The sequence below is a fragment of the Muscardinus avellanarius genome, assembly GCF_963383645.1.
Source record: "Muscardinus avellanarius genome assembly, chromosome: X".
Classification (NCBI taxonomy): Eukaryota; Metazoa; Chordata; class Mammalia; order Rodentia; family Gliridae; genus Muscardinus; species Muscardinus avellanarius.
The window spans coordinates 51,213,086-51,240,901 of record NC_137792.1 but is presented as its reverse complement, the minus strand read 5'-3'; the positions used below and the strand labels follow the sequence as shown (position 1 = coordinate 51,240,901).

At 49.8% G+C, this 27,816-nt stretch overlaps 1 protein-coding gene across 1 annotated transcript; it reads left to right on the top strand.

Annotated features, from left to right (window-relative positions):
• Positions 1-1,934: 1,934 nt before the first annotated feature.
• On the top strand, positions 1,935-27,707 carry ABCD1 (ATP binding cassette subfamily D member 1; the record flags this gene model as incomplete). Its single annotated transcript, XM_080719580.1, has 10 exons — positions 1,935-2,834; positions 6,297-6,477; positions 15,981-16,123; positions 16,202-16,375; positions 18,481-18,570; positions 22,867-23,012; positions 23,499-23,644; positions 26,930-27,014; positions 27,243-27,368; positions 27,473-27,707. 10 exons carry the CDS (start codon positions 1,935-1,937, stop codon positions 27,705-27,707), a joined length of 2,226 nt encoding a protein of 741 aa, XP_080575706.1.
• Positions 27,708-27,816: the final 109 nt, after the last annotated feature.

The following is a 27,816-nucleotide window of genomic DNA, read 5'->3' as shown; positions in this document are numbered from 1 at the left end:
GGCTAGCTGGTTTCCAACAGGGAGATATGAGCTTGTTTCCTGACAGGACATAGAGGGAAAGGGAGAAACCATGAGAACTAGGCAGCCAGTGACACCCAGTTCAGGTACAGAGAGGCTGGGTTTGCCACTCTTCACTCTGGACCCCAACACTTTGCTTCTGAGCCTGTGAAGCACCAGCTGAACTTGGGCTCCTACTTAACCAATGGTGTTCACCACCCGACAAACTTCCATTTACTGGGATAGTTACTTGCTATCCTCCAGCATGTGTGTTAACATGTTCAGAGCCACCTTTGTTGAGGTTCCTTAGACCTGTTTAAGAAAATGTTATCCTTAACAGTACCCGAGCAGGAGGAAGTCCCCAGCACCCACCAAGCTTTCCTTCCCAGCCAGCGATGCTCCACTGCAGAGGCTGAGCATATTCTGAGTCCCTGCTACAGGCGACCCCCGCCCCCAAGACCGCACCTTTTCCCAAAGGCGGCCGCAGCCCATGCCCACGCCCCCGCGGGAACGAGAAGGCCGCGCCCACCCGCAGAAAAACCAGCGGCCTCCTCCTGTAACCGTTTTAAGAGCTATAAAGCTTTCTGACTGCTTCTGCCTCGGATAAGGCCACGAGGTGCCTCGAAGAAGCCAACAAGAGCGACTCCTAGAGGGCAGAAGTCGGGGCCAAGTGCAAACGCAGGTCTCCATGGAGTACCCCGCGGCCTGGTCCACAGAAAGTTCTAGAAGCAAATCTCCTCAGAAGCCGGAGGAGCCCTCCCGGCAGCCTCAATGGGCCAGAATGCCACCCAACTCTCGAGTCGCCCAAGCGGCGTCAAAGGACTCCGAGTGCCCCTGACTCGGCACATCTTCCCCAAGGCCCACTCCCGGAGCGCCTCTGGGTGGGGTTTCAGCACCACTCCCCGCCCCGACACCCCGACTTTCCTCAACTCGGCCCTCTCCAACACTCCGGGTCAGCCCTGGGCCCCCGAGATTCCCCGACACTCTTTCATGCTTCTCGCCCCTCTCCCTCATCGAGGGACTAGAGGAGCCTTAATGGCCCCGGAGCCCAGCCGGGGCATGGACCCCGCTCACCGAGTTTCTCTGAAGACGCCGCGCACGCCCCACTGCAGCCACCAAACTCTCTCACCACAACCCTGGCCCCGCCCCTTACCTCGGGCCGGAAACCGGAAGTGGCGCCGGGTCCCGCCCACAAGCCTCGTGAAGCCCTGGCGGCTCCTCCCACAGGCGCTTCCCGCCCACCCCCAGCTGAGGGCCTGTAGCCAAGGGCTCAAGAGGAAGCAGTGCTTCGTGGCTGGCGGCGGCGCCTGCGGATACACAAGGGGCGGGGCGAGGCGGGGCCTTGGCGGGAAGGCGAGGGCCGCTTTTCTAGCCTGCCGACTCGTCCGTCGTCGTCTCGGTGGCAGGGAGGGGGCGGGGCCCAGCCCGGGAGCGGGGACGGGGTGGGGCGCCCTGCGCCTGAACTCCGCCTCCCGCCCCTCCTCCGCCTCCACCCCTTCCCCCCGACAGTCCCTGGGGAGGGGTGGGTAGGTGGGGATTCTGGGCTGGTGGCGGAGTCACTGTCCCTTCGGCCCGGCTGCGGAGCGGACGGACGCGCCGGTGCCCTGGGGAGGGGCTCCACCGGGGGAGAAGGTGGGGAAGAGACACCCTTTCTGCCCGAGACTTCTAGAGGCGCTGACCTCCAGGGCCAGGGGACTGAGAGGAAAGGGAAGCCCAGTTCCTCCACCTGGGCTGCCTGAAGAGGCCGCGACCCTGGAGGTCCTTGAGGCCCCCCCGCACCAAGGGCCCAGGAGCCACCCCGGGGCCTAGAGCGACAGCCTCAAGGACCACTGCAAGGTTTCCAGTTGCCTAGACATCGAGTCCGTGGTCAGAGCAACAGCCCTTCCAGCACCTGCCTCAACTGCTGCCTCAGGCACTAGTCCTAACCCCGAGGTGACATGCCTGTGCTCTCCACCCCACGGCCCTCGCGGGTGACCACGCTGAAGCGCACAGCTGTGGTCCTGGCCCTCACAGCCTATGGAGTCCACAAAATCTATCCTCTGTTGCGGCAGTGCCTGGCCCCAAGTAGGGGCCCTCAGGTGCCTGCGGGAGATCCTGCGCAGGAGGCCTTGGGGGCCCCAGCGACCAAGGCTGGCATGAACCGGGTATTCCTACAGCGGCTCCTGGTGCTCCTGCGCCTGCTGTTCCCTCGAGTACTGTGCCGGGAGACGGGGCTGCTGGCCCTGCACTCTGCTGCCCTGGTGAGCCGGACTTTCCTGTCAGTGTATGTGGCCCGCCTGGATGGCCGGCTTGCCCGCTGCATCGTGCGCAAGGACCCACGGGCCTTCAGCTGGCAGCTGCTACAGTGGATCCTCATCGCCCTTCCTGCCACCTTCATCAACAGTGCCATCCGCTACCTGGAGGGCCAGCTGGCCCTTTCTTTCCGCAGCCGTCTGGTGGCCCATGCCTACAGTCTCTACTTCTCCCAGCAGACCTACTACCGCGTGAGCAACATGGACGGGCGGCTTCGCAACCCTGACCAGTCTCTGACGGAGGATGTGGTGGCCTTTGCTGCCTCTGTGGCCCACCTCTACTCCAATTTGACCAAGCCACTCCTGGACGTGGCTGTGACTTCCTACACCCTGCTTCGAGCAGCCCGCTCCCGGGGAGCCGGTACAGCCTGGCCCTCGGCCATCGCTGGCCTCGTGGTATTCCTCACGGCCAACGTGCTACGGGCCTTCTCGCCCAAGTTTGGGGAGCTGGTTGCAGAGGAGGCTCGGCGGAAGGGGGAGCTGCGCTACATGCACTCTCGCCTAGTGGCCAACTCAGAGGAAATTGCCTTCTATGGGGGCCACGAGGTGGGGCAGGTTGGGGCACTGCGCGGTGTAAGAGAGCATGTGGCTGGGAGACCCAGGGGCAGGCAGCTATGAGTGGTGGGGAAAGCCCAGGGCTGGCTGGCGCTGATGCTAAAGGTGTGGGTAGGCTATGGGAGGGGGCCCAGGGCTGGGCTGGGCCTTAAGTGACTTTGATCTTAAGTGCAGAAATGGAGAAGCAGGATGGCTGGGTGGGGGGACTGCCTGGCCCTGGCTGCCTACATGCCCCTGGCCACTTCTGCTTCCTTGCCTTGCCTGACTCCTTAGGGGAGGTTTTCCTGGACGTGGGGCTGCGGAACCTAGTGGTTTGACACACTAGCATTCTGGCTCGCCCCACTTCTGCAGCCAGCCAGGAGGAGACTCCTGCCATCTGGGAGCAGGAGACGGCGGGACACAGCCTGCTGGTCAGCCTCGCCTGCGTCCCTGGGCCCTTTGAAGCCTGGCGTCCGGCAGAGCTGGCCGGCTGGGCAGACGGGCATCATGGCCATGACTCAGCCCAAGCGGAGGTTAATGAGCAGCGCCCAGCTCAGCAGCTGAAACAGTGGTGGCAGCACTCAGGGTCAAGGCCCCAGGGTCTGCCGAGCTACAGACCGGCTTAGCTGCTTCCCCACGGCCCTGGGCCAGGCATCCCTGGCCCCTGCGCCACAGCAGCGGGACACACTTCCTGTCCCCAGCGTGGCCACCCTTCCGCCTGAGTCCCAGGAACAGGACTCCCTGGTGGGCCTGGGCCTGGCCAGGCAGGCACTGGGAAAGGTTACTTCAGGCCAGTGCTTCTTTTATCTCACTAGGGCCCCTCCCCTTCCTCATGCCTAGGGTTGCAGCTGCCTCAGGCCCTGATCTCTGGAACTCTGGTTTCTGTTCCCCCCAATGCCTGGGGGGAGGGGCACAGTGGCATCCACTGCTGAAGGCCTGTGTGTGTTCCCTGGGTCCTGTAGCCTCTTTCCCCGGGGAACTTGTCTCATTGGCTGCCCATCAAGCAGAGAAGCAGGCTTGTCCCTTATTTTTATTTTTTATTATTTTTTATTTTATTTATTATTTGTGGGGGGGGGGTACTGGAGGTGGAACCCAAGGGCCTTCTACCTCCAGGCTACACTCCCAGACCTATTTTATATTTTATTTGGAAACAGGGTCTCACTAAGTTGCTGAGAACTTCACTCAGTAGCTGAGGCTAGCTTCGAACCTGCACAATCCTCCTCAGCCTCCCAAGCATGGGGATTACAAGCGTGCGCCACCATGCCCGGCTTGTCCCTGATTTTTAAAAAGGGCTTCTCTCTGAACTCCATATAGAGGGACATCTCAGGTGGGGCCAGTCTCAAATTAGGAGAAAAAATGACTGGCCTTCAGCAGTAAACCCCCCCCACCCTCTTGCTCTCTTCTTCTCCCTCATGCTGAGCTGCAGGGCCTTGGCAGGCAGCTGTAGCCTTGGGTGAGGCACTTGGCATATTACCCACAGCTACATCGACAGCCTTGGCTGGCACTCCTGCCAGCTCCCAACACGAGCCTGGATTACCAGGGTGCTCAGGGAAGGTGTGCTCACTTTAGGAACTGGAAATTGGGGCTGAGAAAAGCTTAGCTATGCGAGCAAACCTGGTTATGGAGGGGGGGTAGAAGAGAGAGCACTGGTTCTTTGAAGGACTTTCTTTGACTTAGGTTCAGGAAGTAGGACATTTGCCAAGATAGTTCTTTTGCCAGAGTGAAGGGACTCCATGTACATCTATGGACTGTTTGTTTAGGTCTTGGCTGAAATACTGTGTGGGATGACAGGCCCCCCACAAAGGAACTGATTGCCCTTGCTGTGCAGGCATGTGGTCCACTCCAGTCCCACTGGCTGACATCCCCCAGGGCACAGGCTTAGGCTCAGATCAACAGGTTGGGGCAGAAGTGATGGACTCACTGGTGGGTAAAGACCAGAGTATTCTTTTTTCTGGGGTTTCAACAAGGCTGCTTATTTAAATACACATACAAGCACACAGCCTCTTGCTTGAGAACAAAGTAAAGCTTTCTTAATAAGTCAAAGCATCATTTGTAAGAATATGGTTTTCCTAACAGCCTTGCCAGTGTGGTCCACGCTCCTGCACTCTTTGCTACCTCCAGGTGGTGTGAGTTTGGGCAGGGCTCTTTGTCTCTCTGGGCTACAGTCTTCTACAATGGTTGTGGAAATGTACATGCAAAGAGATACATGAGAATGCATGGGAGAGAGATATGAAAGCACATGGAAAATGGTGCCTGGCTGGGCAGCTCTTATCAGTCTGGCATGGGAAGGCAGGACAGAGGCATGTACATTTGGAACAAGCCAGGAAATCCAGGACCTAGTGGCCACCTTGCCACCAGGGCTTCCTACTGCCTCAGACTTCCCCTGTCTGACTGTTGCTTCCATCCCCTTCTCTGCAGAGGCACTTGCTTCCTTCATGACCCAGTAGTTGGGAGGAGCCAGTTCATGAAAGGGTTGCGGAGGCCTACCCACTACTGAGGGGGAAAGAGCCAGACTGGCTGAGAAGCAAACCCTCCTAGTTTTAATAGGAAAATGCAGTGCAGGTTTCTCATGGAAAGGAGCTCTGGGAAAGTGGCAGGAGGTAGGGCCTATGTGCACAGCAACGGGCTGGGTATGGTGGCTCCCGCCTGTAATCCCAGTACTTAGGAAGCTGAGACAGGAGGATCACAGGTTCGCAGTTAGCCTTAGCAACTAGGTAAGGCCCTCCGCAATTTAGTGAGACCCTGTTTCAAAATAAAAAATAAAATAGGGCCGGGTGTGGTAGTGCAGGCTTGTAATTTCAGTACTTGGGAGGCTGAGGCTGAGACAGGAGGATCACAGTTTTTCAGCCAGTCTCAACTACTTAGTGAGGCCTTCTGCAACTTAGTGAGACACTATTTCCAAATAAAATAAAATAGGGCTAGAGGCATAGCTCAGAGGTGGGATGCCTCTGGGTTCAACCTCCAGCACCAAATAAAAAAGAAAAGAAAAGAAAAGAAAAGAAAAGAAAAGAAAAAAGAAAAGAAAAAGAAAATAGGGCTGGGAGGATAGTTCAGAGGTAGAATACCCCTAGGTTCAATCCCCAATACCAAAAAAAAGTTAGAGCTGATGATTTCTGGAGGGTTGGGGGCTTGCTGGGAGGAAATCCAAATAAATGGACTCAGCAGAGTATAGAAAGGTGACTACTGTGGACCCCACATAGAAGCCTTCCAGGGTACAGAGTGGGAAGTACTGAGCATCCCAGCTAGAGAGAGGATGGGAAGAGGGGACAGGTGCTGTGCTGTAACTTTTGGCTATCCCTTACCACTACTACCACCCAGTTGGAGATCTGGCCCCGCCCCAGTCATAGCCCCCCAGCCCTTGACCACAATTGTTGTGGCCATCAAATGATGGAATATGTGTGAGCAGTACCTGAGGACTAGCTGTTACCTCTGCAGGAGTTGCCACAGGCGTGTGGGTATCTGTTGTCCTGGCAGGTGGAGCTGGCACAGCTGAAGCATTCCTATCAGAACCTGGCATCGCAGATTAACCTCATCTTGCTGGAACGCCTATGGTACGTCATGCTGGAGCAGTTCCTCATGAAGTATGTATGGAGTGCCTCAGGACTGCTCATGGTTGCCGTCCCCATCATCACTGCCACCGGCTACTCAGAGTCAGGTGAGAGTCAGGGCTCTAGGCTGCTGGGGGCAAGGCCTTGTCCTCCTGAAGTGCTCATCTTGGCCAGCCGACCTGCCCCCTCTACTAGGGATATTGAGACCCCCCTGGCATCCTTGAAGTTACTAGAAGTCAAGCCATCCTCATAGATCCTTTTTGCTTTTCTCTCTGCATACATCTCATGTTGAGACTGGGACCCCAATTCAGGAACACTGCATGCCACTTCATATGTATGCACCCTTGCCCACCTGTCCCTGTCTTCTGCCCACCTGCAATTTGGAAGTGGGAAGATGTGGGCAGTACCTTGGGTGAGGGCCTTCATGGCCCCAGCCTTCTCGAGGTTTCAGAGGGTAGAGACCTCCCACCTAAGGTCTCGGGTAGGCAGCAGTCCTACTTGTTACTTTAGTGATGATCAGTTTATCTTTATTCCCACTTTGTTCCTCTACTGGTTTGCAACTTATTCATTCTCTTTTCAGTCTTTGAGTGGATACCCTTGAGAAGATATACATGCATTCTTATTTGTTCGTGTGTGGTACTAGGGTTGGAACCCAGGGGCATTCTACTCCTGAGCTATACCCCCAGGCCTGTTTTATTTTTTAGTTTGAAACTAATTCCTATTAACTTGCTGAGGTGAGGATCACCCGACTCAGGCTCCCAAGTACTGGGATTACAGGCATAAATCACTATGCCCAGCTTACATACATTCCTTAAAACAGGCTTAGGTTAATCAATAGCCCCTCTCAACCTGGACTTTACAACCAACACACACCCTGCATGCTGTTACAGCCCAGTATGAAATCTGGTTTCCCAGGCTTTTTATTCTTGGCTGTTGCTTTGTTTGGTGGATGCATATGTAAACTCACCCATGTCTGTACTGATTTCTCTGCTCGGCATTCTTTTCTTATACCTCAGGCCTCCCTTCTTTGTTCCATATCCTTTTTCTAGGTGGATATCTTTTGTTGTGTGTGTGGTACTGGAGATTGAACCTAGAGGCATTCTACTTCCAAGCTACACCCCCAGCCCTATTTTTTTTTTTTTTTGCGGGTCTGGGGATGGAACCCAGGGGCATTTGACCTCCGAGCCACATCCCCTGCCCTATTTTTATCCTTTATTTTGAAACAGGGTCTCACTAAGTTGCGGAGGGCCTCACTAAGTAGCTGAGGCTGTCCGCAAACCACGATCCTCTGGTTTCAGCCTCCCAAATGCTGGGATAACAAGCACACGCCACCACGCCCACTTCCCCAGCCCTATTTTTTATTTTTTTAAAGGCTCTCAATAAGTTGCGGAGGGCCTCACTAAGTAGTTAAGGCTGGCCAAGAACTTGAAATCCTCCTGTCTCAGCCTCCCAAGTATTGGGATTACAAGCATGGACATATTTTAAAAGCTCTTTCAGAAGCAGGGTGTGGCAGTACATGCCTATAATCCCAGTACTTGGGAGGCTGAGTAAGAAGGATTGCAGATTGGAGGCCCGCCTCAGCAATTTAGTGAGACCCTGTTTCAAAATAAAATAAGGGTAGCCGGGCGTGGTGGCACACATTTGTAATCCCCGTGCTTGAGAGGCCAAGACAGGAGGATCACGCAGGTTCGAAGCCAGCCTCTCTGGCTTAAGAGACACTGTTTCCAAATAAAAAAATATAAAAATAGGTCTGGGATTGTAGCCCAGAGGTAGAAGGGTTCCATCCCCAGTACCACCATAAATAAATAAATAAATAAATAAATAAATAAATAAGGCTAGTCAGTGGTGGCACATGCCTGTAATCCCAGTACTTGGGAGGCAAAGACAGGAGGATCACATGTTTAAGGACAGACTCAGCAAATAATGAGAGTCTCATCAACCCAGCAAGACCTTGTTTCAAAATAAAAATAAAATAGGGCTGGGGGTGTAGCCTGGAGATAGAATCCCCCTGGGTTCAATTCCCAGTGCCACAATAAATAAAAAAATAAGGCCGGGGAGCCAGGTGTGGTGGTACAGGCTTATAATCCTAGTACTTGGGAGCCTGAAACAGGAGGATTGCAGGTTCAAGAACAGCCTCCGGAAGTGGCAATACTCAGCAACCTAGTGAGACCCTGTCTAAAAACAAAATATATAAAATAGAGCTGAAACTGTATCTTGGAGGTAGAATGCACCTTCTGGGTTCAATCCTCAATACCACAAAAAAATAAATTTAAAAAATAGAAGCTGGGCGTGGTGGAACATGCTTGTAATCCCAGCATTTAGGGGACTGGGACAAGGAGGATTGCTGTGTATGGACAGCCTCAGCTACTTAGCTACTTAGTGAGGTCCTTTGCAACTCAGTGAGACCCTGTTTCAAAATTTAAAAAAGGGCTGGGGTGTAGCTTGGAGGTAGAATGCCCCTGGGTTTAGCTGGGCGTGGTGGCGCACACTTGTAATCCCCGCGCTTGGGAGGCTGAGACAGGAGGATCGCGCAGGTCCAAAGCCAGTCTCAGCTACTTAGTGAGGCTCTCAGCAACTTAGTGAGACCCTGTTTCCAAATAAAATATTTAAAAAATGGGTCTGGGTGTATAGCCCGGAGGTAGAAAACCTCTGTGTTCCACCCCCAGTACCACCAAAAAATAAATTAATTAATTAAAAAAAGAATGCCCCTGGGTTCCATCCCCAGTACCACAAAAATTTTTTTTAAATAATAAATAGAGCAGCTGAGCATGATGGCACACATTTGTAATCTGAGTACTTGGGAGGCTGAGACAGAAGGATTGCAAGTTCAAAACTAGCCTGAGCCACTTAGAAAGACCCTGTTTCAAATTAAAAAGACAAAATAAGTTTGGGGCTGTGTCCTGGAGGTAAAAGGCCCCTGGGATCCATCCCCAGTGGCACAGAAAAGAGAAGGAGGGAGGAAGGAAGGAAAAATATAGGGCTGGGAGTGTAGCTTGGAGGTAGAATGCCCATAGATTCAATCCCCAGCACCCCACAAAAAGTTCTTTCAGAGCTGGGTGCAGTGGTGCACAAATATAATCCCAATACTTAGGAAACTGAGACAGGAGATTTGAAGTTCAAGGCCAGCCTCAGCAACTTAGACACTATTTCTAAATAAAAAGGGCTGGTGTGTAGCTCTGAGGTAGGATGCCCCTGAGTTCAATCCCCAGTACCAAAAACAGTTTAACGCGGGTTTCATCCTTGGGCAATATCAATTATTTTGTTGTCTGAAAATGTCTTTATTTCACCCTTCTTTCTTTTCTTTTTTTTTTTTCGGGTCTGGGGATGGAAGTCAGGGGCATTCGACATCCGAGCTATACCCCTTGCCTTATTTTTTTATTCTTTATTTTGAAAGAGGGTCTCACTAAGTTGTGGAGGTGTGTGCCTATGGTGGTGAGCACACCTCTAATCCCTGTATTTAGGAGGCTTGAGATAGGAGGATCACAGGTTTAAGGCCAGCCTTAGCAATTCATCAAGACCCTCAGCAAATTAGTGAGAACCATTTCAAAATAAAAAATAAAAAAAGGCTAAGGGTGTAGCTCAGAGGTAGACTTCCCGTAGGTTCAAGCCTCAGTACCACACACATACAAAAAATGTCTGAAAATATACCTTTTCTTTTTCAAATAGAAATTTCAAGCTCTTTTAGTGCCTTATTTGCTCATCTTTTTGAGTGCTCCTTTTATGCTTGTTTATATTAGTCATACTTATTTTACAGGCTCTATTCAACAACTTGCTTGTCTCAAGTACTTAGGGATCTAGTCCACTATTCTCTTCTTCTTTTTTTTTATTTTGTGGGGATTGAACCCAGGGACATTCTATTTCTGAGCTACACCCCAGCCTTATTTTATTTATTTGAAACAGGTCTCATTAAGTTGTGGAAGGCCTCACTAAGTTACTGAGGCTGGCCTTGAACCTGGGATTTTACTGTCTCAGTCTCCCAAGTACTAGGATTACAAGCATGCGCCACCACACCCAGCTCATATTTCTCTTCAGTCTGCTGGTCCTCATTCATGGTGGACCATTTCCTTGTGGGAATCCCTGTGACCTCTTTAGAGAAGGTAATTTCCCAGTACATGTCTGCTTTTCTTTTGGCCATGCACTCTGTGAGTAATTAACCAGTTGAAGGCCATGTTCATGTTAAGTTGTCAGCTTGGGCAGAGGGAGAGTGGCTCCTGAGCTTGGAGGCAACATTAATTTAAAGCCTCGACACATAATTATAAATTCTTAGAGGAGACCTTTTGTTCAGTGCACTTAGAACCCAGGCTAAGCCAGTGAGGCTCCCTGTCTTCTCCCTGTCTGAGGATTTCAAAGGGTCTCCTGGCTGTTTACTTCCTGGAATGTCCAGGAGAGAGGTGAGACCATTGACACCCACTGCACTCCAGAAGCCCTGCTGTGTTCTGTAGCAGCCAGTTCTTAGTTTACTGAGGCCCCAAGAAGACTTGCAGGAGGCAGTGAGTTCTGTCTCCAGGGAGGTGCCAGCTATTGCCTGGATGCCCTGGGCACAGAGACCTGCAGACCCTTTGTCCACATTGACTGTCTAGCTATCCCAACACTGAGTAGGAAGACTGGTGTCCCCACTACTTGATGAGACTGTGTCCTCAAGGGCACCATGGGGAGAAAGGCTCAGGACCTTAGACTTAGAGGATTAACATTCATTCCCACACCTGGTTCATTTGCCCAATTTCTTGGTCCAGGACCCAGAAGGTAATATGAGGTTCTTGTGTCCATCCAGCCTGCCCCCTTTGCACCTGGCACTGCTCTGGGCTCACTTCTTGTCCCATTCCTCCCCACCCTCCCCTGCCATTAATCCCTGAGGCTCCCACCTCAGGATCACACATGCCCCTCAGATAGGCTCCTTCCCACCATTGCAACCTCCACTACCTCTCCAGTGTTGCCCACTACTCACTCACCTATACCCCAGCACCCTCCGACTACTCTCCACTCCCATTTTCAGATTATGTAAAAAATCCTGCTCTTCTAGGGTCTCCCAAGCTCAAGGGTGTCAAAGCCGTCAGTGAAGGCAGGTTGAAGGACATGACCATAGGGTCATGGTCCATGGCAGAAAAGCAGGTCCAGATGGGAGCAACATTTGAGAGAAAACAGAAGATGGCCATAGCCATGAAGGTCAGACACCATGGTGCAAAGGGGGAATTGGGGGAAAATGGGCAGGAAGGTAAGAAAGTGGGAGGGTTTCTGTTTTGTGGTACTGAGGATTGAACCCAGAGTCATTCTACTTCCAAGCTACACCTCTAGCCCTATTTTTTCTGTACTGGGGATTAAACCCAAGGGTATTTTACCTCTGAGCTATACCCACAGCCCTTTTCTTTATTTTGAAACAGGGTCTCACTAACTTGCAGAAGGTCTCACCTCACTAAGTAGCTGAGACTGGCTGCGAACCTTTGATCCTCCTGTCCAGCTTCCCAGGTACTGATATTATAAGTGTGTGCTGCCACACCCAGCTTATTTCTTATTTTGACATAGGGTCTTCACTAAGTTACTGAAGGTCTTGTTAAATTGCTGAGCCTGGCCTCAAACCTATGATCTTGTCTCATCCTCCCAAGTACTGGGATTATAGGCATGAACCATCATGCCTAGCTAGTGGATTATTTACATTTCAGAAATTTGAACAGTTCTGGGCATTCAATGAGGAAACCCACATATGACCCAGGAGTGACTTATAAGGTATAGGACAGAGGGCTGGGGCAGTTCAGGTGGGAGGAGCTGAAGGTACCAAGAAACAGCAAGGTGCCTAGTACATCATTTATTTTTTCTTGCTTGCTTGCTGTGCTAGGGATTGAACTCATGGCATTCTACTTCCGAAATATACCCCCAGCCCTTTTTATATTTAGTTATGAAATAGGGTCTGAGTTGCTGAGGCTGGCCATGAACCTGTAATCCATCTGTCTCAGCCTCCCAAGTAATTGGATTATCATACAATTAAAGCTCCTTTTTTTCAGGACCAGGGATTAAACTCAGAGGTACACTACTACTGAGCTATATATCCAGCCCTTTTTATTTTGTTTTATTTATTGTTACTCGGGATTGAACTCAGAGGCATTCTACCTTTGAGCTATACCCCTAGCATTTTTTTTTTATTTTGAAACAGGGTCTCCATAGATTGATGAGAGTTTCATGACTTGCTGAGGCTGTCCTCGAACCTGTGATCCCCCTGTCTCAGCCTCTCAAGTACTGGAATTACAAGTGTGTGCCACCACGCCCAGCTCCTTTTCATTATTTTTATTTTGAAATAGGGTCTCACTAAGGTGCCAAGGCTGGCCTCAAACCTATGATCCTCTTGCCTCAGCCTTTCAAGTAGCTGGGATTACAGGAATGCATCATGGCATCTGACCCAAATTTAACCTTTATTTTTTATTTTATTTTTATTTATTTATTTTTTCCGGGTCTAGGGATGAAACCCAGGGACATTCGACCTCTGAGCTACACCCCTGCCCTATTTTTTATTCTTTATTTTGAAACATGGTCTAAGTTGCGGAGAGCCTCACTAAGTAGCTGAGGCTGTCCACAAACCGCAATCCTTCGGTCTCAGCCTCCCAAATGCTGGGATTACAAGCATGCACCACCATACCCGACCACAAATTTAATCTTTTAATTCAGTGGGGTTTGTTTTGTTTTGGTTTTGCGGGTCTGGGGATGGAACCCAGGGGCATTCAACCTCCGAGCTACACCCTCTGCCCTATTTTTTATTCTTTATTTTGAAACATTTCACGTCTCACTAAGTAGCTGAGGCTGTCCACGAACCGTGATCCTACAGTTTCAGCCTCCTGAATGCTGGGATTACAAGTGTGCGCCACCACACCCGGCTCTAATTCAATGGTTTTTAACATATTCACAGAGTTATGTAACCATCACCACTATCTAAGTTCAGAATCTTTTTACACCCCAAAAAGAAACTCTAGACCCATTATTGGTCACTCCCCAATCCTTCTTGCCCAGCCCCTGGCACCCACTAATCTACTTTTTATCTCTGTAGATTTGCTTATTCTGGACATTTCATAGAAATGGAATCATATGATATATGACCTTTTGTGACTGGCTTCCTTCCCTGAGCATGATTGTTTTAAGGTTCATCTATGTTGTGAGAATAATTAGTACATCATTTTTTATGGCTGAATAATATTTGATTGTATATATTGTATAACAATTTTGTGTATGTATGTATGTGTGTCTCTGATCCAAATCTTCAGTCTAATTTAATTTAATTTTATTTTGAGACAAGGTCTCACTAAGTTGCACAGGCTGGCCTCAAACTTGCAGTCTTCCTGTGTCAGTCTCCTGAGTAGCTGGGATTATAGGTATGTACCACCATGCCTGGTTTGTACCATAATTTCTTTATCCTATCACCCACTGATAGCTGCTAGCTATTATGCTACCATTATGAATTGTTCTGCCATGAAAACTCAGCATAAGTTTATGTGCATATATGTTTTTGCTTCTCCTGGACAGATAGCTAGAAATGGAGTTCCAGGGTCCTGTGGTGACTCCACATTTACCTTTGTAAAGAACTGCCAAAATTGCACTTTATAGATCATTTCATCTCCCACCATTAGTGGATGAGGGTCCAGGTTTTCCTCATTCTGGCCAGTGCTTATTATTACGTCAGTTTGTTTACACCCACTCTCGTGGGGTAAGCTGGTATGACTTGGTGGTGTTGATTTGCATTTCCCTAATGACTAATGATATTAGACATCTTTTCATGAATTTATTGACTCTGATCAATAAGTTCATGAAATTATGTATCTTCTTTGGACAAATGTCTATTCGGATTTTTACTGGTTATTTGCTTGGGTTTTCTATCTCTTGTTAGGTTGTAAAAGTTCTTTATGTATTCTGTATACTACACCCTTACCAGATACACAGTTTACAAATATTTACCCCAGTCCAATTGTTGTCTTTTCACTTTTTCTGTTTTTTGGTGTGTGTGTGTGTGTGTGTGTGTGTGTGTGTGTGTGTGTGTGTGTTACTGGGAATTGAACTCAGACAGAGGCATTCTGCCTCTGAGCTACACCACCATTTCTTTTTTAAATTTATTATTATTATTATTATTATTATTATTATTATTATTATTGGTGGTACCGGGGTTCCTGGAAACCCTTCTACCTCCAGGCTACATTCCCAGACCTACTTTATACTTTTTATTTGGAAACAGGGTCTCTTAAGCCTGTGGGGCTGGCTTCAAACCTGCATGATCCTCCTGTCTCCGCCTCCCAAGCATGGGGATTACAAGTGTGCGCCACAATGCCCAGCTTAAATTTTATTTTGAAACAGGCTATTGCTAAGTTGCTGAGAGTCTTGCTAAGTTACTGAGACTGGTCTTGAACCTGCAATCCTCTTTCCTGAGCATCCCATGTACCACCATGCCTAGATCCTTTTTATTTTTTATTTATTTTCAGAACTGGGGATGGAATCCATAGGCATTCTATCTCTGAGCTACACCCCCAGCCCTATTTTTTATTTTTTATTTTGAAACAGTCTCACTAAGTTGCAGAATGCCTCACTGAGTAGCTGAGGCTAGCTGCAAACCTGAGATTCTCCTGTCTCACCCTTCCAGATACTGGGATTACAAGTGTGCACCAACATGCCCAGCTTCATTTTTATTTTTATTTATTTTTCAATACTGGGGGTGGAAACCAGGGGCATTCTACCTCCAAGCTACACTCTCAGCCCTATTTTTTATCCTTTATTTTGTGGAGGTTTTTCAAATACTTCTTTCTTTCTTTCTTTCTTTCTTTCTTTCTTTCTTTATTTATTTATTTGGTGGTACTGGGGTTCCTGGAAGCCCTTCTACCTCCGGGCTATACTCCCAGACCTATTTTTACATTTTTATTTGGAAACAGGGTCTCCTAAACCAGCGTGCGCGGCTGGCTTCGAACCTGCGCGATCCTCCTTTCTCTGCCTCCCAAGCGCGGGGATTACAAGCGTGCGCCACCACGCCCGGCTTATTCTTTATTTTGAAACAGGGTCTCACTGAGTTGTAAAGGGCCTCACTAAGTAGTTGAGGCTGTCCGTGAACTGTGATCTTCCTATATCAGCCTCCCAAATACTGGGATTACAAGCATACACCACCACGCCCAGCTATCCTTTTTATTTTGAAGCAGAATCTCACTAATTTACAGAGCAGCTTACTAAATTGTTGAGGCTGACCTCGAACCTGCAATCCTCCTGTCTCAGCCTCTCAAATACTGGTATGATAGGGTATGGCACCACACCCAGCTCCAAAAATATTTCCTTTTGGTGAGATTCAATTGATCTGTTTTTCTTTAGCTCCAAGTGCTTTGGACATTGTAGTTAAGGAACTGTTGCCTTATCCAAGGTTATGAAGCTTTACCTGTGTTGTCTTCTAAGAGTTTTATTGCTTTAGCTCTTACACATCGACCTGTGATCCCCTTTGGAGTTAGTTTTCATGTGTGGTGTGCAATGTGGGATCATTCTGGCTTGCATATATATGATTATCTGGCTGTCCTGACACAGTTTTCTGAAGAGTCTTATCTTTCCCCCAGTGGCTCATTTTCACTGTCCCCTGTGTCCCTTCCCTCTGCCCCTCTGCTCCCAGACTCAGAGGCCATGAAGAAGGCAGTCTTGGAGAAGGAAGAGGAAGACCTGGTGAGCGAACGCACAGAAGCCTTCACTATTGCCAGAAACCTCCTCACAGCTGCTGCAGATGCTACTGAGAGGATCATGTCATCCTATAAGGAGGTGACCCCAGCAAAGCCTCTGCCCCTGCCTCTCCCTCCCAAATATGCCAGGGTTGAGCCCATGTTTCCCTCCTTACAGGTGACAGAGCTGGCAGGCTACACAGCGCGGGTTTACGAGATGTTCCAGGTATTTGAAGATGTCCAGCACTGTCGTTTCAAGAGACCGGGGGAGCCAGAGAATACTCCAGTGGGATCTGGGGCCATAGTACGGTCTGGTGTCCGTGTGGAGGGGCCCCTGAAGATCCAAGGTAAGGTAGTGACCTGCAGGCACTGTATCATCTCCCATCCCTCTTCTTTCCTGCTGGTCTGCTCCTCTCATCCCATCCCACCACTTGGAGACCATGCAGTCCAACCAGGACAAGAGGGTTACCAAGCATGTTTTGTTTTTCTTTTTTTTGGTGGTACTGGGGGTGAAACCCAGAGGCTTTCTACCTCCGGATTATACTCCCAGACCTTTTTTATATTTTATTTGGAAACAGGGTCTCACTAAGTTGCTGTGAGCCTCACTGAGTAGCTGAGGCTGGCTTCGAACCCGTGTGATCTCCTGTCTCAGCCTCTTAAGCGCGGGGATTACAAGCATGAGCCACCACGCCCAACCCAAGCATATTTTTGTTTGTTTGTTTGTTTGTTTGTTTGTTTGTTTTGCAGTACTGGGGATGGAACACAGAGGCATTCTACCTCCGAGCTATACCCCCCAGGCCTGTTTTTTATTATTTATTTTGTTTTTTGTTTTTGTTTTGTTTTTTTGGTGGTACTGGGGGTGGAACCCAGAGGCTTTCTACCTCCGGACTATACTCCCAGACCTATTTTATATTTTATTTGGAAACAGGGTCTCACTAAGTTGCTGAGAGCCTCACTGAGTAGCTGAGACTGGCTTGTGATCCTCCTGTCTCAGCCTCCCAAGCGCAGGGATTACAAGTGTGCGCCACCACACCTGGCTCTTTTATTCTTTATTTTGAAACAGGGTATCACTGAGTTACAGAGGGCCTCTCTAAGTGGCTGAAGCTGTTCTTGAACCATGATCCTCCAAGCTCAGCCTCCCAAGTACTGGGATTACAAGCATGTGCCACTATGCCTGGCTTCAGGCATGGTTATTGAAGATTTCTGCCAGGTTGAGCATAATCCCTGGGGAGATTTTCCCAGGAGAGGGGCTGGCCCAAAAAACCTGCCTTCTCAGATCAGGTGCTTCTAGCCACACTGTTTGTGTGTCTTCCTGAGGGCCCTGACTGGATTATTGGTTAAGGGAAGGAGGGTACAGTGCCAGGCATAGTGGTAGACACCTATAATACCAATACTTGGGAGGCTGAGAGAGGAGGATCACAGGTTCAGTGCCATCCTCAGCAACTTAGAAGACTTTTGGTAACTTAGTGAGACCCTGTTTCAAAACAAAAGAATAGTCGGGCATGGTGGCGCACGCTTGTAATCCCCGTGCTTTGGAGGCTGAGACAGGAGAATCACGCAGGTTTAAAGCCAGCCTCAGCTGGCTTAAGAGATCCTATTTCCAAATAAAATATAAAAAAAAGGTCTGGGAGTGTAGCCTGGAGGTAGAAGGCCCCTGGGTTCCATCCCCAGTACCACACACACACACACACACACACACACACACACACACACACACACACGGAATGAAATAGGGCTAGGGGAGCAGGCATGGTGACATACGCATGTAATCCCAGTTCTTGGGAGGCTGAGACAGGAGGATCGCGGAGTCTGAAGCCAGCCTTAGATACTTAGTGAGTCTCTCAGCACCTTAGTGAGACCCTGTTTCCAAGTAAAAATATAAAATAGGTCTAGGAGTGTAGCCCAGAAGTAGAAGGCCCCTGGAATCCATCCCCAGTATCACACACACACACACACACACACACACACACACACACACACACACACAAATAGACCTGGGGGAGTAGTCGAGATGTAGAATGCCCCTGGGTTCAATTTTCAGTACCAAAAAAGGGGTGGGGTGCAGTCCCTACATACAGAGGCTCACACACCCACACAGAGCAACCAGAGATGGTGCAATGCATGGGAGAGAGAGTCTAGCCAGCTGCCAGCCATAGTAGGAGTTGAAGAATTGTGTAAGAGGGGCCCAGGCATCAGAGCTGCCTCAAAACTGGTCCCAGGAGGGTATAGAATAGAGACTTAATGCTTCAGATTCCAGAGGATCAAAGAGTGGCAGCCCAGAACAGAGTAAGAGACACTTGAGGGTGGGTTAGCTTGATGGAAGTTCTGTTTTCTAAAGGGGCCCCTGGACTGCATTGTGCCAATTGGGAATCCACTGGCATAGTATTGGGGAGCCAGGGAGGACAACTAGGAGCATACTGAACCTGACCTCCCTCCTTGCACTTCTCTGCAGGCCAGGTGGTGGACGTGGAACAGGGGATCATCTGCGAGAACATCCCCATCATCACACCCACAGGAGAAGTGGTAGTAGCCAGCCTCAACATCAGGGTAGGTTGAGGAGGGAAGGCTTCCTGAGCAGGAAACATGTACCAAGCAGGGATGCATGGCCGGGGCCAGGGTGCACATCCTAGGTGCTTTGCCATCTGCATCTATGAGCAAGCCCTTGGCTTTATGCCTAGCCGGGCTGGCTTTATCCATTGTCCCCAGATGTGCGTGGCAGGTGGGCTAAGGTCAAAGTGAGAGACCAACGTGTCTCTGACTATGAGTTCTAGGGCAATAGAGTTAAAACTGATAAAAGAGACTAGCAATTACCAGGATCGGGCAAGGGTTACCCACAAGTTGCTGATTTGCTTGTTACCAGCTCCCTACACTCTTGAGAGAGCCAAGACTTGGGGGCTCTGGTTGAAGTCCAGCTACAGGGAAGGCAGCTGCTGCTTTACCAACTTGTATCCCCTGCTATGAGAAGGCCTCTTCCATGCAGTGCCTCTGAAGGGCACAGAGCTATCCACTGAGGAGTGCTCTCAGGCCCTGGAAAGTCATGGAAAGGAATCGCTGGAAGCTGAGCCATCCACTGATCACCTTTGTCCCCAGCTGAGGGTTTGGATAGGGCCAGGTAGCAATGGAGTAAGAGGGAGATTGGGGCAGGGGACAGGGAGAAAGTCATTCATTCATTCATTCACTTATTCATTCATTCATTCATTCAATATTCCCTGAATTCTGGACTTAGCATTGGAAAACAGAGATAAGGAAGTCTCTATTCTAGGGAGCCACTATAGTGCCCTAGAGATCTGCAGTTAGATAGCCATCCCGGGTATAGCAAGGACCACTCAAAAGATTGTCAAGCCAGGCGTGGTGGCGCACACTTGTAATCACCGCACTTGGGAGACTGAGACAGGACGATCGCAGAGGTTCAAAGCCAACCTCAGCTACTTAGTGAAGCTCTCAGCAACTTAGTGAGACCCTGTTTGCAAATAAAGTATAAAATAGGTCTGGGAGTATAGCCCAGAGGTAGAAAAGCCCCTGGGTTCCTCCCTCAGTACCACACACACACAAAAATGATTTTCAAGCTGGCACAGTGGCTCACAGCTATAATCCTAATACTTAGGAGGCTAAGATAGGAGGACTGCAGGTTTGCAAGTAGCCTCAGCAACTTAGAGACCCTGTTTCAAAATAAAAAATAAAATAGGGCTTGAGGTGTAGCTCAGTGATAGAGTGCCCCTCAACCACAGTACCACAAAAAAAAAAGAAAAAAAGAAAAAGAAGAATGGTCACCATCCCTGGGGGAAGAGAAGGTCCAATGAAGCCTCATCCAGGATCCATAGGCAGGAGGTAGTGGACACACCTGGGATAAAGAGCTGTCACATCCCTGCAGGAGAGTCAGCAGGGAATAGGCAATAGGAGGGGTCTGAGCCTTGATACTGAGGCCCTGCTAAGCATGGGTGCCACTGATTAGAGAACATGGCCAGGTAAGAAGGGACAGATGAGAATGAGGCGGGAATTACAGGTTTGAGGCCAGCACAACAGTAACTTAGCAAGAATCTACTTAAAAATAAAGAAAGCTGGGCATGGTGGCACACACTTATAATCTCAGAATTTGGGGGGCTGAGATAGAAGTATCATGGTTCATGGACAGCCTCAGCTACTTAGTTTGGTCCTTTGCAGCTCAGTGAGACCCTGTTTCAAAATAAAGAATAAAAATAGGGCAGGGAGTGTAGCTTGAAGGTAGAATGCCCCTGGGTTCAATCCCCAGTACCACAAAAAATAAAGAAGTAAATAATAAAATAAAAGAATAGTGGGGCGTGGTGGTGCACAGTTGTAATCCCAGTGCTTGGGAGGCTGAGACAGGAGGATCACTCAGGTTCAAAGCCAGCCTCAGCTACTTAGTGAGACCCTATTTCCAAATAAAATATAATATAGGTCTGGGAGTATAGCCCAGGGGTAGAAGGCTCCTGGTTTCATCCCCAAGACCACAAAAAAAAAAGAAAAGAACAAATAAAAGCCAGATATAGTGGTGCACAACCTGTAATCCTAGTACTTTGAAGGCCGAGAAGGAGGATTACAGGCTTGAGGCCAGCCTCAGCAACTTAGTGAGATACTGTTTAAAAATACAAAATAGCCGGGCGTGGTGGCGCACGCTTGTAATCCCCGCGCTTGGGAGGCAGAGACAGGAGGATCGTGCAGGTTCAAAGCCAGCCACACGCGCTGGCTTAGGAGACCCTGTTTCCAAATTTTAAAAAAATGTAAAAATAGGTATGGGAGTGTAGCCCGGAGTTAGAAGGGCTTCCAGGAACCCCAGTACCACCAAAAAAAAAAAAATAAAAAATAAAAAAATACAAATACAAATACAAAATAAAATCAGGCTGAGGTGTGGCTTGGAGGTAGAATACCTTTGGGTTCAATCCCTAGTTTCACATACAAAAAAGAAGAGACAATAATGCATAGAATAGCAGAGGCTGAAATGCTGAGTGAGCTAGCAGCCCTCTCGCGCCCACTGTGTGTGTGTGTGTGTGTGTGTGTGTGTGTGTGTGTGTGTGTGTGTTTTACTGGGGTTTGAACTCAGGCTTCTATCTTCAGGCTACACCCCCAGCTCTATTTTATTTTTATTATTTATTTATTTATTTATCTATTGGTGGTACTGGGGTGGAACCCAGGCCTTTTCTACCTCTGGGCTATACTCCCAGACCTATTTTATACTTTATTTGCAAATAGGGTCTCACTAAGTTGCTGAAGCTGGGTTCGAACCTGTGTGATCCTCCTGTCTTAGCCTTCCAAGTGCTGGGATTATAAGCATGCACCACCACGCCTGGCTCTTATTTTTATTTTGAAACAGGGTCTTGCTAGGTTACCGAGAGTCTTGGTACATTGTCAAGGCTGTCCTCAAACCTGTGATCCTCCTGTCTCAGCCTCCCAAATACTGGTATTACAGGTGTGTACCACCACACCCAGGGACTGGGTAGCTTTAACACCAGAAATGGACTTCTTCTCAGTTCTGGAGGCCAGGTCTAGATCAAGATGTCAACAGGATGAGGTCCATCGGAGACCAGGAGGGAGAATGTATCCCAGGCCTTTCCTAGCTTCTGGTTTTCTGGCTGTCCTTGGCATCTCCTGGCTCCTGCTGCATCGCCCCATCTCTGTCTTCAGTTGACCTTCTCCCTCTGCACGTGTCTGTGTGCAGATCTTCCCTTCTGATAAGGACACCCATCATGCTGGATTATGGGCCACTCCAGTATGACTTCATGTTAGTTTAATTATATCTGCAACTCTTGTTTCCTAATGAAGTCACACTCTGTGGTAGTGCGGGTTAGCATTCCAACATATGAATTCAGGGGACTCAGTTCAACCCATAACACTGCCTGAGGCAAATCAAAAGCAGGAACCATGGATCTTCCCAGGAACCCTGTGCATGGTGTTATCTGAGGCTTTCAGAGGAAAGGACACTCAGGTACTGAGATATGGAAGGTAGTAAGTGTGACTCCAAGATGCCCCCACTCTGTGTCCTGGGTTCTCCAACACCCACCAGCACCAGTGCTAAATGTAAGTATAGCAGGAGAAGCCAGGGCCTCCCTTTGCTCTGACCCTCCTTCCTACACACTGGTTTCTGTGACTCCAGTACAAATAGTGTAATAGACTAATCAGGGGCCTTGAGGACCATGGGGTCCCTGATGCTGAGCTCAGGTCCATGGCCTCTCACCTGTCAGGGTGGAAAGAACCACAGGAGCAGTACAGGTTTGTACTGTAATTCTAGAACCATACAGAAGGTGCCTGCCAGGTCTGGTGGCACATGTCTGTAAGGCCAGTACTTAGGAGGCTGAGACAGTATGATCACAGGTTTGAGGACAGCCTCAGCAATGTAGAGAGACCATAGCAACCTAGTGAGTCTGTGTTTCAAAACTAAAACATAAAAAGGGCTGGGGGTATAGCTCAGAGATAGAATTACCCTGGGTTCATTCCCTAGTACCAGAAAAAGAAAAAGAAAGTGCTTTTCTTTCCTGGAGCTGTGCTTAGATTCCTATGGAAGAAGAGTTGAATAGGTTTGGGGGTGATGTTGACTATGTTGGAACATACCCATTCACTCAGATTTGGCCAAACAGACCCTTTTGTGCTAGCCCCATGTTCTCCGGGCACATCTAGGCCTTAGGAGCCAGGGCTGGGTCTTGTCCATTTTCCCAGGTCCTGGGCCAGATATTCGATTAGGGCTCTGCATGCTGGACTCCAGCTCTCTGGCCCTAAAGTCCCTTACCAGGAGATGAGGAATGGCTCACCTGCCGGCCTTGGATATAGGGAGCTTTGCGAAGATGGGAAGGAGGCCTATGCCTTAGGTGCCATGGACTGCTGCCTCCATAGGTGGAAGAAGGTATGCACCTGCTCATCACGGGCCCCAATGGCTGCGGCAAGAGCTCTCTGTTCCGGATCCTGGGTGGCCTTTGGCCCACATATGGCGGTGTGCTCTACAAGCCCCCACCCCAGCGCATGTTCTACATCCCTCAGAGGTAAGGAGGCCAGGAACAGGAGGGGCCTGCTCAGCAGGCAGGGGCAGATCCCTGCTTGCTCTCTCTGTCTCCCCTTATTCTCACCTGTGCAATTAGAGGCTTACAGCAGAGGCCCAGGATATGGTAGGATCTGCACCTCAGGAGAGGACACCAAGATGTTGCCCCAGAGCCGGAGAGGAGCTGTGGGGACTGTGACCTCCCTCCCCAACCCAATCCATTCCTCTGTTCAGTTCTGATATGGGAGAGTTGGTGCACAAAAGCCCACTAGTGTGGGGGAGAACACACCTGCTGTATGCATGTACGTGTTAACATGTATGCACTGTGGTGTGTGAATGCATGGGCAGAGTGTGTCCCCACCTTCTGGAAGTTTCTGGTGAGTCTGGCCCCTCTGCCAGCAGCCAGGGCTGCCACAGAGCCCTCAAGTACAGAGCATCTGCCAGGAATTGGGGCCGTGCTGTCTTTGGTGGACACGTAGCTTTCCCACAGGCCCTACATGTCCGTGGGCTCCTTGCGTGACCAGGTGATCTACCCGGACTCAGTGGAGGACATGCGGAGGAAGGGCTACTCGGAGCAGCAGCTGGAAGCCATCCTGGACATTGTGCATCTCCACCACATCTTGCAGCGGGAAGGAGGTAGGGCAGAGCTGTCGCACCTTATCATCAGCTGCTGGGAATGATCAGTTGCCCTTTGTCCCAAGATCCTGGTGGGGACCTGCCCAGAAGTGTGAGGATTATCTCAGCATCCAGGAGTCCAAAGTGCCCATGGTAGGCCACACCTGCCACAGAGGGCCAGCAGTAAACAGGTGGCCTCAAGGGGCCTGAGTCTTATAACTGCACCAGGAAAGGGGACTTCCAGAGAAACACTCACCTCACTGGGATCCCACAACACACTGTCTCTCAGGGAAGAGGTTTGCACCCAAAACATTTGTTGTTGTTACTAGAAATTGAACCTAGGGCCATCCTACCTCTGAGCTACACCCCCAGTCCTTTTTTTAATTAATTAATTAAGTTTTTTGGGGGTGGTACTGGGGATGGAACTCAGGGGCCTTCTACCTCCGGCCTACTACACTCCAAGACCAATTTTATTTTATATTTTATTTGGAAACAGAGTCTCTTAAGCCAGCTGAGGCTGGCTTCGAACCTGCGCTATCCTCCTGTCTCAACCTCCCAAGCATGGGGATTACAAGCGTGCGCCACCATGCCCGGCTTCATTTTATTTTTTATTATGAGACAAGATATTGCTAAGTTGCTGAGAGTCTCACTAAGTTGCTGAGGCTGGCCTTGAATCTTCAATCCTCCAGTGTCAACTTATCAAGACCTAGGATTGCAGGCACATGACACCACGAGGTCATTCTGTCTGGAAGCCTGAGGACAGCAGGGCAGAGCATAGCAGAGGCTCAGTAATGGGGAGGGGTGCCTGGGCTTTCCTTGTGAGGGATCAGTAGGCCTCAAAGAGGCCATAGGCAGGGATGTGACAGGTCAATTTTGTATTTCAACAAAATGGCCCTCTTCCTGGGAAGCACTACAGCCATGATGTTCATGCAGAGGCTTGGAAGGTGGGTGGGGAGAGCAGAGCCCTCAGGGGAAAGGGACAGGTGGAAGGAGAAAGCATTTCAGACAAGTGAAAATGTATGGAGTGTCCATGCTTATCTGCCATGTTTATTGCACCAAGAGGGAGGAAAGTGGAGTTTCTTAGTGAGGTCTGAACATCGGAGTTCTGCTTTCTGCCTCTCCCACTTAGGTACAAGATGACGTTGTGCAATGACCTCACCTTTAACTCTTCACCTATAAAGGGTATAGGTACCAATTTCCCCCTCTGTGGCAGCATTAAATGAAATAACTCCTGTGAGGACCCATGGTGAGTTGTCAGGAAAGGGCAGGGGGCCTGAGGATTCAAGAAGGTTTTTCCTGACTGGTGTTGTCATCTTCCTGTGCAGAAAAAAGGGACAGTCAGTGAAGTCAGAGCAGCTGTGGTCACTTTGAAGTTTCATCAAGCTAGGGGGGAGGTACTTGTGGTGCCCCTGGAGCCCAGGGCCTCTGGCTGCCCATCACAATCTCTTAGAAACAAGTTGAGCTGTGAGAAACAGTGGCTTACGTCATCTAAGAGTTTATCCTATTGTTCCAGGAGAGGCAGGTCACAGTTGGAAGGGATAGCACTGCTTTGTGTGGGCTCCAGGGATCCAGGCTATTCTACCAAGTCACTCTGCTGTGTGTGGCCTCCATTTCCAAAGTCATCTCAGAATGCAAGACAGCTACTGTAGCCATGTCCCAGCTTGTTAGGTGAAGGAAGCAGGAGGAAGAGGCAAAAGGGCTTGCCTGGTAGCTTTTGAGTACCAGGCAACCACGTGTCATACTTACACTCAGATCCCACTGGCCAGAATTTAGCTACATGGTCGCACCTCGGGGCAAGCTAGAGAGCATAATGTAGATTCTGAGCTGCTGCAGGCCCTGGTGAAACTTGGAGAACTGTGGGAAACAGAACAGATGCTAGGAGAAGAGGCACCACTTGTCACCCATCCTAACTAACCACCCTATTCACCTGCTGGCCCAGGCAGCTTCTCTGAGCCCTGCCAAGACACTAGCACCAGGCCATGATGTTTAGCTCCTCACCAGCCCCTCTAGTGAGGAGCCTCCATTGTGGGAAGACCATTCTGTTCATCCCTGGGGCTCTCTGCCATGGCCATCTCCTGCCCACTGAAGGAGGTATCTGTGAGCTGTTTGGCACCCCACAGATGCAAGGCTTTCAACAGAAATGTGTCATCTCCCAGTTCTGGGGTCTGGGAATCCGAAGTCCAGGTGTGGGCAGGCTGGTGCCCTGTGAGGTGCTGAGTGCAGGACCTGTTCCAGGCCTTTCCTTGCTGGTGACCATGTTCCCCGGTATGTCTTCACATTGTCCTCCCTCTATGTATGTCTTTGGGTCAAATTTCCCCTTTTTATAAAGATATCCATCACACTGCCCACCCTAGTGACCTCATCTTAAATAATCACAACTGCAATAACCCTATTTCCAAATAAGGTTGCATTCTGAGATACTGGAGTTTAGGACAATATACCTTTTTCTGGGGGAAAACAATTCTGGTACCAACTCTTTTTTTTTCTTTTTTGTGATACTGGGGATTGGACTCAGGGGCATTCTACCTCTGAGCTACATCCCCAGACCTGTTTTTTATTCTTTATTTTGAAATAGGATCTTACTAAGTTGCAAAGTGCCTCCTCACTAAGTAGATAAGGCTGGCTGCGAACCTGTGATCTTCCTGTCTAAGCCTCCCAAGTACCAGGATTTCAAGCATGTGCTACCATGCCTGAAGTTGGTCCTAACTCTCTTTCGATGATTAGAGTATCACAGACAGCCAGACCTGGTGGCTCACCTGTAATCTCAGTACTTCAAGTTTCAAGGCTAGCCTCAACAACTTAGCAAGGTCTTGTTTCAAAATAACAAAGAGTAAGCCAAGCATGGTGGTGCATGCTTGTAATCCCAGCATTCAGGAGGCTGAGACCAGAGGATTGCAGTTCACGGACAGCCTCAGCTACCTAGTGAAGCCCTCTGCAACTTAGTGAGACCCTGTTTCAAAATAAAGAATAAAAAATAGGGCAGGGGGTGTAGCTCAGGGGTCAAAAAATAAATAACAAGGAGTAGAGGTGTGGCTCAGAGGTAGAACACCCATACAGTCAATTTTTAGCTATATATATATGTGTGTGTGTGTGTATATATATATATATATATATATATATATATATATATAATCACATTTAGACAAGGACACAGCAGAAGAAGGCAACTAGACAAGGTCCTCTGGGGTCAAGTGTGGCCTGATTTTCCATGAACCTTGTTTTCTCCAGTGCCCTCTGAGCAGGCCCCAGCACCCCCTAACACACTGGACCTTTGTCAAACTCAGCTGAGCCTTGCCTTCTGCCCAGGTTGGGAAGCCGTGTGTGACTGGAAGGACATCCTGTCGGGGGGAGAGAAGCAGAGAATTGGCATGGCCCGCATGTTCTACCACAAGTAAGCCTAGAGATGGCTTTCCCGGGCATCCAGGGTGGCCTGGAGCCAGCAACAGAGATTAACGGGAGGCACTCCCTGGGATGACCTGCAGGAGGAGGGTGGCTTCCAGGAGGAGCCTCGGCCCTGCCTTGAGCTTAGCAGGGCCGTGGCCTCAAGGAGCAGACCAGGGGCTGTGGTCGGGCCAGAAGGTGGCAATGAGGGTCCACAGCCTCTTGGTCTCCTTCCAAGGCCCAAGTACGCCCTCTTGGATGAATGCACCAGTGCTGTGAGCATAGATGTGGAAGGCAAGATTTTCCAGGCGGCCAAGGATGCGGGCATCGCGCTACTGTCCATTACCCACAGGCCCTCCCTATGGTAGGCTCCTCTCCAAGGCCACACTTGAGGGAGGGGATGGGACTGCCACTTGGGGAAGGGGGAGGGCAGCTGCCAGCCAGTGTGTTTGTCCCTCTCCTGACCAGGAAGTACCACACACACTTGCTACAGTTCGATGGGGAGGGGGGCTGGAAGTTTGAGAAGCTGGACTCGGCTGCCCGCATGACCCTGACGGAGGAGAAGCAGCGGCTGGAGCAGCAGCTGGCTGGTATTCCCAAGATGCAGCGGCGCCTCCAAGAGCTCCGCCAGATCCTGGGCGAGGCCATGGCTCCAGAGCAGCCCCCTGTGGCCAGCCTCCCAGGCCCAGGTGTTCCCACTTGACCAGGCCCAATTCCCTGCCCCCACCCCTCCCCAGGCTATCGGATCACATGAAGGAAACTACAGTGCCCGGCTATTCCCCTGCCCTGCCCTCACAGTCCCTGCATGCCTT